This window comes from Callithrix jacchus, chromosome 5 (genome assembly GCF_049354715.1).
Source record: "Callithrix jacchus isolate 240 chromosome 5, calJac240_pri, whole genome shotgun sequence".
NCBI lineage: Eukaryota > Metazoa > Chordata > Mammalia > Primates > Cebidae > Callithrix > Callithrix jacchus.
Window position 1 is genome coordinate 131414726 of NC_133506.1, and position 9737 is coordinate 131424462.

The 9737-nt window shown below is 53.8% G+C and overlaps 1 protein-coding gene across 4 annotated transcripts; it reads left to right on the forward strand.

The window, feature by feature from the left end:
* Positions 1 to 654: 654 nt before the first annotated feature.
* On the forward strand, positions 655 to 9502 carry TSEN54 (tRNA splicing endonuclease subunit 54). 4 transcript variants are annotated; one of them, XM_078374658.1, is made up of 11 exons: positions 655 to 770; positions 910 to 1074; positions 1176 to 1239; positions 1322 to 1405; positions 1710 to 1808; positions 3444 to 3496; positions 6191 to 6292; positions 6496 to 7124; positions 8055 to 8115; positions 8431 to 8747; positions 9031 to 9502. In XM_078374658.1, exons 1-10 carry the CDS (start codon positions 703 to 705, stop codon positions 8744 to 8746), a joined length of 1641 nt encoding a protein of 546 aa, XP_078230784.1. In that variant the 5' UTR covers positions 655 to 702; the 3' UTR covers position 8747; positions 9031 to 9502. The 4 variants fall into 4 exon arrangements, 3 of the variants coding, with proteins under 3 accessions (XP_078230784.1, XP_002748826.1, XP_017828327.1); XM_002748780.6 differs by having other exon boundaries at positions 8431 to 8547; XR_013535991.1 differs by lacking the exon at positions 8055 to 8115.
* Positions 9503 to 9737: the final 235 nt, after the last annotated feature.

Genomic DNA, 9737 nt, shown 5'->3' on the forward strand with positions numbered 1-9737 from the left:
GCCCGCGGCCGGTGTCGTCCACCCGTGGCTGCTGGCCGGGCAATAGCACCACCTAGCGGACGGCGCCCGAGCGGCCCGCGGGGGGCGGCGCGGGGACCCCAGCCTCTAGGAGGCGCTCGTGCCGGGCGGAGGTGGCGCTTCAGCACCGTCGCGTGCCGGACAGCGCCTCCCGCCCTTGCCCCTTGAAACCTGGCTTCCCAGCTCAGCCGGAGGGACCCGACGGAAGATCCCGAAGGAATGGCAAACCTCCCCGGACCACTCCTGACAGTCCCCGGGTGTCCTTTGGCCTGCAAAGTCGGAATTTGCGCACCCTCTGCTCGCCCTTCTGCCCTTCTTGCCCAGCCCGGACGGTGGGGACTAAGCAGCGCGGGGCTGCACAGGGGCGGTAACACGTGTGACCATTCGTACTGCCCTCCCAGCCTCCGGCTCCTGAGGCTTTACTGGAGAGAAGCCCCGAGGAGGGCTGGGAAGAGGAGAAGGGAATCCTGCACCTCCAGCAACCTGCGGGCTGAGCTCCGAGCCTCGGCGTCGGGGCGCGTGCCTCAGTGCGGGCACTAGGACCCGGGACAGTCAGGAGGGCGCCGAGCGGGCGGGGAAAGGGGCGGGCTGCCGCGGCGGCACGGATCGGCGGGCGCTAGGGCAGCGCGGAGCTCCAGTGGTGGGCGGGGCGTGGCAGCGCGCGCAGCGGCAGGCGGCGGCGGGATGGAGCCTGAGCGCGAGCCCGAACCCCAGCCGGCGGCAGTGGAGGTTCCTGCGGGACGCGTGCTCAGGTGCGGCGCAGCGCGGCCCGGCCCGAGGGGGATGTGCGGGGGAGGGCGCTAGACCAGCGCGGGTAGGAAAACCAGCTCCCAGACCGGGCCGAGCGGCCCCCGATGGGTGGCGCTGATCCTGAGTCCCCTTTTCCCACAGCGCCCGGGAGCTCTTTGCCGCCCGCTCGCGGTCGCAGAAGCTGCCCCAGCGCTCGCATGGCCCCAAGGACTTTCTGCCCGACGGCTCCGCGGCCCAAGCCGAGCGGCTGCGCAGGTGCCGGGAGGATCTCTGGCAGCTGCTGGCGGAGCAGCGCGTAGAGCGCCTGTGAGAGGGGCGGGCCCGGGGAATGGGAGGAGCAGGGGCGGAGACGGGCCGCGGGAACCTCCCGCGTGAACTGACGCGGACCCTTCCCCACTCCTCGCCAGGGGCAGCTTGGTGGCTGCCGAGTGGAGGCCGGAAGAGGGCTTCGTGGAGTTGAAGTCTCCTGCGGTGAGCGGCGGGCTCCAAGCTCGGGAACCGCCTTCCCTGCCCTCCTCCCTCCCCTGTGACACTTGCTCTGGGCCCCACACAGGGCAAATTCTGGCAGACCATGGGCTTCTCAGAGCAGGGCCGGCAGCGGCTTCACCCGGAAGAGGCCTTATATCTCCTGGAGTGTGTGAGTGGGGCCCGGGAAGGGGTGGGGACCGAAGAATGGGAAGGACACGTTTTATCGGAGAAAAAGCACACACAACCCGGTCTTTAGTGAACGGATAACCGAACTTCTAGAGCAGGAGGTAGTACTTTGCAGGGAGCAGGGATTCCAGTCCAAATTAGTGACGCTGCTTCGCTTTTCTGGTTGGCCACATTTTTGATGTGCTGCTGGGAGGTAGGGGGGGAGGTTTCAGAGCCAGGAAGTTGCCCCACTAGTTTGTGGCAATGCAGAGAGGGCTCATAAGCTGAGCTGTTGGCCCCACTTCCAGGGCTCCATCCAACTCTTCCACCAAGACCTGCCACTGTCTATCCAGGAAGCTTACCAGCTGCTGCTAACCGATGACACTGTGACCTTCCTGCAGTACCAGGTATCTATCCCCACCGCACCCCCAGGAGCCACCCATCCACTGAATCCGTGAGTATGGACAAGTACCCATGAGGTGCCTGGCACAATGTCACATGCTGGGACTGCAGAGCAGACGAGAGCTGTGCGGTCAAGAGGCTTACATTGCAGTGGTGGCCTGTTGGCTTCAGGTAGAACCCAGTGCTGGCAGAAGATAAGGTGGGGGAGGAGAATTGGAAGAGACTGGGCTGTTCATTGAGGTGAGAGAAGGTGGGGGCTTGTCCCAGGTTTGGGGTGGGTGGGGTTGCAGTGAGTGAAAAATAGATGAATCTCAGAAATATTTTAGAGAAAGAATGGATAGGACTTTGCCAATGGATTACATGTCAGGATTAAGGAGAGAGAACCCAGGATTACCATCCATGATTTGGGCATGTGCAAGTGGGTGAAGGGTACTATCGTATTCTGACTGTGAAGAATGAAGAGGAGATTTGGGAGGATAAGACTAGACAAAGGAGCTCTATTTCGGATAAGTTAATTTTGAGGAGCTTCTTGGACATCCTAGTGAATGTTAAGCAGATGGACAATTGGATTCCAAGTCTGGAGCATGGGGAGATGTCAAGGCTACATGTCAGTATGGGCGCCATGAGCACCTGGATGGTATTAGAACTACTGGACAGTATGAGACTGCCATCAGAGAAGAGGGCTGGGTCTGAGCCCTGGGGCTCTGTGAGTAGGTTAGGGGGCAGATAAGAGGCAGAAACAGACTGAGGAGTGTCTGGTGATACAGGAAAAAAGCAAAGTTGCAGCCAGGCATAGTGGCTCACACCTGTAATCCCAGCACTTCGGGAGGCCAAAGCAGGCGGAAGTCAAGAGATTGAGACCATCCTGGCCAACATGGTGAAACCTCATCTCTACTAAAAATACAAAAATTAGCTGGGTGTGGTGGCATGAGCCTGTAGTCCCAGCTACTCAGGAGGCTGAGGCAGGAGAATCTCTTAAACCTGGGGGGCAGAGGTTGCAGTGAGCCAAGATCGAGCCACTGTACTCCAACCTGGGCAACACAGCGAGACTCTGTCTCAAAAAAAAAAACAAAATAGGAAAACCAAAGTCACATCACAGAAGCCAAGGGAAGGTCATTCAAAGAGGAAGTGGAGTTAGCTATGCTGAAGGCTGCTGAGAGATCAGGCAGGATGGGGGACGTTCTTGTGTACGTCCTTCTGATATGAATGCAGGGACACCCTACCTGTATCTGTGGAGGTGTGGGGCTGGGGAGATGCCCACCACCTTCTACCATCTTTTTGTTCCCATGGTGGTCAGCAGCTTCACTCTCAGGAGTTTTGGTATCAGAATACTCAAGTATTTCAGGGCGTGGTGGTTTTCTGGTTTCACGGCTATCAGTTTTTTGGGATTTGCATTTAAGTCAAGAAATGGCTAAATGTCATTTGTGCTGAGTAAGGTAAGTGGGAGGACATAGGAATTCTGAGCCTGAGATCTTTGGGGGTGGTGCTCGTAATGGAGCATGCTCCAACCTTAGTTGCAGGGTTTGGAAGCTGGGGGCGTACAGGAGGGGCAGGGAGGGCTTGGGGATGGCCTGTGTCTGGAGAAAGCAATTGGTGTTTCCAGAAGTGGCCATCTGAGCTTCCTTTTTTTTTCTTTTGAGGTCTTCAGCCACCTGAAGAGGTTGGGTTATGTGGTTCGGCGATTTCAACCAAGGTAAATCCCCTTCCTGTTTCTCTTCCACATATTCTAGTCCAGGGACCTGGCTGACTGGTCTCTGGTAGAAAATGGTCTCTCCTTACCTGGGACCCTTGGCTGGAGTGCAGCTCCTTAGACATGGACTGGGAGCCTCTGCTGGAAGCGTTCTGAGAGAGGCAGGTTGGGAGGAATCCAGGTCATTGCACTTTATTCTGGGTTATGAAATTGAGCCCCATCTTCAGGTGACCTGCGCCTGCATCTGAGTGTGAGCACTGAGAGACAGGGTTGGAACAGTGTCCGACACTTAGTAGGTGCACAGGCAGATACGTAGAGTGTATGCTTAAATGAAGGACTGTGTGAGGAATTTATAGTTAGTAGGGTTTCGCCTTTTTAATGCCAGGTTAAATGTTTTTTCTTTCATCAGCTTAGTAATTCAGCATTGCTAAGAGGCAGAGACCTTCAGACTTGGAATGAAAATGGGTACAGCTTTTGCAGTTACGGTATGTCACAAAAGCTCTAAAGCAGGGACATCTTTTTTTCTTTTCTTTTTTTTTTTTGAGACTGAGTGTCGGTCGCCCTTTCACCCAGGCTAGAGTGCAGCGGTGTGATCTCGGCTCACTGCAACATCTGCCTCCAGGTTTCAAGCAATACTCCTGCCTCAGTCTTCTGAGTAGCTGGGATTACAGGCACCCGCCACCACGGGCTGATTTTTGTATTTTTAGTCGAGATGGGGTTTCACTATGTTGGCCAGGATGGTCTCGAACTCCTGACCTCGTGATCCGCCCGCCTTGGCCTCCCAAAGTGCTGGAATTACAGGTGTGAGCCACCTTGCCCAGCCCATTTTTTTCTTTTCTTTTCTTTTTTTTTTTTTTTCCTTTTGAGACGGAGTCTCTGTCACCCAGGCTGGAGTTTAGTGGTATGATCTCAGCTCACTGCAGCTTCTGCCTTCTGGGTTCAAGTGATTGTCTTGCCTCAGCCTCCCAAGTAGTTGGGATTATAGGCAGGTGCCACCACGCACTGCTAATTTTTAAAAAAATTTTTAGTAGATATGGGGTTTCACCATGTTGCCCAGGTGCCTCAGCCTCCCAAAGTGCTGGGATTACAGGCGTGAGCCACCATGCTCAGGTTTATGTCTTGTCTTTTCTGAAAGTGGAATCTATCCTAAGGAAATAATCGTAGAGGTGTACAGTGGTTCACCTGTGAGAATGATCAACAATATTTGTTGACTGTTAGCTGGGGGCCAAGCCCGGTACACATTGCTGAGAACAGAAGAGCAAAATCACTGCCCTCACAGAGCTTGCATTTAGTGAGGAGTCACACAGAACACCCTTACTGTGCAAAATCAGTGTACTTGCAAACAAGAGCAGAACAAGAGTCAGGCTCACACATATTAGAGGTGTTCTTTTAGAGCAGCTCTGTGCAGTGGAACTTTCTGTAGTGATGAAAATGTTCTGTGTCGGTGTTGTCCAGTACATGGGGCTAGAGCAACTGTGGGACTGAGTGTTTATTTTCATTTAATTTAAATTTATCTAAATTAACTTAAATAGGCCGGGCATGGTGGCTCACACCTGTAATCCCAGCACTTCGGGAGGCTGAAGCGAGTAGATCACCTGAGCTCAGGAGTTCAACACCAGCCTTGCAACATGGTGAAACCTCATCTATATTAATACAAAAAAAAAAAAATCAGCTGGGCGTGATGGCGGGTACCTGTAGTCCCAGCTACTCAGGAGGCCAAGGCATGAGAATTGCTTGAACCCAGGCAGCAGAGGTTGCAGTGAGCCAAGATAGTGCCAGTGCACTCCAGCCTGGGCGACAAAGTGAAACTGTGTCTCAAAAAAAAAAAAAAAAAGAAAAGTTAAATAGTCACCTGTCGCTAGTGGCTCCTGTATTGAACATCATAATCTTAGAGCCTTAAAAATTCACAGCAGGGGTCGGGTGCAGTGGGCAGTGGTTCACACCTGTAACCCCAGCACTTTGGGAGGCTGAGGCAGGCAGATCACGAGGTCAAGAGATAGAGCCATCCTGGCCAACGTGGTGAAACCCCGTCTCTACTAAAAATACAAAAATTACCTGGGCGTGGTGGCAGATGCCTGTAGTCCCAGCTACTTGGGAGGCTGAGGAAGGAGAATTGCTTGAACCTGGGAAGGGGAGGTTGCAGTGAGCCAAGATCACACCACTACACTCCAGCCTGGTGACATAGCGAGATTCCATCTCAAAACAAAGAAAATTCACAGCAGGGAAGAATGCCGCAGTGACAGGGGTCTGTGTCCATAATATATTACTGAGTGAAAAAAAGATCACAAAACAGTATACTAGTACAATGCCATTTTTGTTAGACAAAAATATATGAACATTGAGTCTCATTCAGAAAATACATACATACATATATATATGTATGTATATATATGTATGTATGTATATGGAGAGAGATTACATAAAAGAAAAAAGTGTTAATAGCAGTTATCCAAGGTTTTTATTTTTCTGTATTTTCCAAGTTTGCCAGCTCCTCTGGGCCATTGCCTAGGCAGAGGAACGTGGCTGGGCCGTGTGGCTGGGCCTGTACCCCTCCTGCAGGTCTGGGGCCTTAGCCCTTGGGTATGGCTCCGATCCTGGCCCACCGACTGTCCCCTTGACCCATTTCCTCACGTATCACACCAGATCCCCAGGCTGAGGAGGTGGGTCAGTGGCCCACATGCTCTTCTCACCCCACAGCTCTGTCCTGTTCCCGTATGAGAGGCAGCTTAACTTGGACGGCAGCATGCAGCACCTGGAGGATGGAGATGGCAAAAGAAAGAGAAGCAGCTCCAGCCCTCGGTAAAGCCCACATCAAGGGCACCCCCCAGGGAGTGCTGGTGTCTGGGACCTTGGAAAATGCACAGGCTTTTCTAAGAACTAGGCTTGGGCAGCTCCCATGCAGGCTCAGGAAGACACTAGGGGACCTGTCTTCATCTCCCATGGGACTTGTGCACCTTAGCACCCAGGGGCAGATGTGCTGCTTTTCCCCCCACGTCCCTCAGGTCCATTAATAAGAAGGCCAAGGCCCTGGAGAACTCCCTGCAACCTGAGAATCTGGCAGCCTCCAGCCCACCTCCCTCCAGCCAGCCCAGCCAATGCCCAGAGGAGAAACCCCAGGAGTCAAGCCCCATGAAGGGCCCAGGTGGCCCCTTTCAGCTTCTGGGGTCCCTGGGGCCCAGCCCTGGCCTGGCCAGGAAGGGGGTGGGGTGCAGCTGGGAGAATGGCAGAGCTGAGAAAGGAGTCACGGGGGCTGGCAAGCCACGCTGGAACTTCGAGCAGATCTCCTTCCCCAACATGGCTTCAGACAACTGCCACACCCTCCTGTGCGCCCCAGCCCCAGAGCTGCTCCCAGCCAATGTGGCTGGGCGGGAGACAGATGCAGAGTCATGGTGCCAGAAGCTGAACCAGCGCAAGGAGAAGCTCTCCAGATGGGAACGGGAGCACCACATGGAGGCCACGCACTTCCGGGAGGATGTCAATGCCGATCCCGAGGTGCAGCGCTGCTCTAGCTGGCGAGAGTACAAGGAGCTGTTGCAGCGAAGGCAGCTGCAGAGGGACCAGAGCCAGGCCCCTCACCTGTGGGGCCAGGCCGTCACACCCCTGCTGAGTCCAGGCCAGGCCAGCTCCCCAGGTACCCCCTCAGCCTGCCACATCCTCGAGGGCCACTGGCAGCTGAGGAATCACAGGACTTTGGAAGGGGCACAGATGAACTGGGACAGATTGAGGCTTAAGAAAGATGTGGGAGGAGGGAGTGGACCCACAAGGGAGGTCCGTTCTCCCAGGGAGCAGCAGGGCCTGTGTGGGAAAGCTTAGAGATGGTGAGTCAGGAGGGGTAAGGAGGGGTGGAAACTATGACCATATCCTTAAAATCATAACATGCATGTGGATGGCTTTGCCACCATCTAGCTGTGATCCCAACCTATTAGATGGAAGAAGGAGGTGCCTTCTTGGCCAAGTGAAAGGAAGGCTTGCTGTCTGCTCTAAGCACAGGGAACCAGTGGGGAAAGAAAAAACTAATGTATTAACGGATTCCAAACTACTTAAAGCTTTCATGGGAACATGGTAGATTGTAGATAACTAGATAGGATTGCCAGATCAGTTCAATTTGACTTTCAGGTAAACAACTAATTTCTTAGTATAAGTATGTTCCAAAACTTGCATGGGATATGCTTATACTAAAAAAAATGTTGCTAGGCCAAGCGCTGTGGCTCATGACTGTAATTCCAGCACTTTGGGATGCCGAGGTGGGGAGATCACCTGAGGTTAGAAGTTTGAGACCAACCTGGCCAACATGGTGATACCCTGTCTCTACTAAAAGTACAAAAATGAGCCAGGCATGGTGGTACACACCTGTAATCCCAGCTACTTGGGAGGCTGAGGCTGAGACAGGAGAATTGCTTGAACTTGGGAGGCAGAGGTTGCAATGAGCTGAGATCACGGCTCTGCAAGACTCCATCTCAAAAAAAAAAAAAAAAGTTGGTACATCTGGCAATCCTAAACTAGATGGTGGACTGAGAAGTGTGACTCCCTCCCCAGTACCTTGTTTTCTCTGTCCTTGTAGCCATGGTCCTTCAGCATATCTCTGTGCTGCAGACCACACACCTTGCTGATGGAGGTGCCTGGTAAGTTTCCAAGCAGTGACATCTCCACAGTACCTTGGCCACCAAGAGTTGGTGGTTAGGATTTGCCTCCTGAAATAGGGTGTGAGCTAGAGGACTGTTCTAGGGACCTCTACCCCCATGCCTAGCTCTGAGCCATAACTAACGTTCATGTGTGTCTAGGGAAGAGAGAGAAACAACTAGTGGGTTAGCCCAAGGGTTCAGAGTCCCCCACCCTCAAGTGGCTGCTTCCAGGAATTAGTGGTGGGAAAGGGTAGGGTGGAAAAGAAAGGTTGGGAAGAAGAGTTCATGTCCTAACATTTCTCACTGTGTCATCAGGCTGCCGGAGAATTCTGGGGGCTTGGAAATCAGCTTTGATGTTTACCAGGCGGACGCTGTGGCCACATTCCGAAAGAATAACCCTGGCAAACCCTATGCCCGGATGTGCATTAGTGGGTATGCAGTGAGCCAGCACTGCCCTCCCCCAGCTGGTGCCAGTTCTCTTGTGAACCCAGTGGGACTCCTCTGCACTCCCCTGGCCGGTGTGCCAATCTCTGAGAGGAACCTGAGGTCCAGAGAGGCTACGCAACCCACACAAGGCCACACAGCCAGTTTGTGCTGCCTTCCTCTGAGCGCCTCATTGCTGGCATTTTAGGGTAGTCTCTCACCAGTTCCATTTTAGTCTAGGGCTCACCCAGCAGAAGAGATGTGGATTGGGGGGATTTACAGGCTGAGAGTGGTGGGCACCTTGTTCTTAGCACCTCCCCAACCAGGGTTCTGGGGCTCTCTTCATCAGAGTCCTATGTTTTACAGACACAGGAAATCCTGGGCCAGAATTCTTGCACCCCAGCTCCTGCCTTAGAATCTCCCTTCTCTGAGAGCCATAGAGCTTAGGAGTGGGTTATGGCTGGGTCTCACTCTAACCCTTTATCCCTGCAGATTTGATGAGCCTGTCCCAGACCTCTGCAGCCTCAAGCGGTTGTCTTACCAGAGTGGGGATGTCCCTCTGATCTTTGCCCTGGTGGATCATGGTGACATCTCCTTCTACAGCTTCAGGGACTTCACATTGCCCCAGGATGTGGAGCACTGACCTCACAGTTCTGCAGGGGATGGAGCTTGCTCCAGGGGACCGGGACTGTTTGTTCTCAGGGACCATCTTGGCTGCCTCCTTTACCCAGACTCTAACCTGTAGCTTCAGGGGCCAGTCTGGGCCTTGGCCCTGGGTGTCTGATATGAAGAGTGAAACTGTGACCCTTTCCCCTTCCCTGCTGCCTTGCAGTGACCCCCCCTGGAACTCAGGATTAGATTTTAAGGACCCAGGAGGTGGGGCAGAAGAGAGGACTCTGTGCCTTTAACGAGAGGGTGCCTGCTTCCGTGCCATAAAGCCAAAGCCATTAAAAAATAAATCTCTTTTCTGCTGTTTCTGTATATACTAGGTAAACCCCTCTAGCCCCAGCCCCTCACCCCTGATTTATTCACTCCAGGAGATCGGCTTCCTCTGGTGCGGGACCTAAGAGTGAGGGAAGCCTGCGGGAGGGCAGGAACGCGACCTCGAACCTTTTGAGCCTTTCCCGGGCCTGCGGCGGAGGAGATGAGACATCACAGGGCTGCTGGAGGGAGGACGGCTCGCCCAAGGCCCTTACCTG

What these genes read in the sequence shown, in the direction of transcription:
- TSEN54 (XM_078374658.1), top strand. Translation starts at nt 703, where the DNA reads ATGGAGCCTGAGCGCGAGCCCGAACCCCAGCCGGCGGCAGTGGAGGTT. An exon ending in GTTCGGCGATTTCAACCAAG is followed by an intron (nt 3,497 to 6,190) that starts GTAAATCCCCTT and finishes CTCACCCCACAG; the next exon opens with CTCTGTCCTGTTCCCGTATG. An exon ending in CTTGCTGATGGAGGTGCCTG is followed by an intron (nt 8,116 to 8,430) that starts GTAAGTTTCCAA and finishes CTGTGTCATCAG; the next exon opens with GCTGCCGGAGAATTCTGGGG.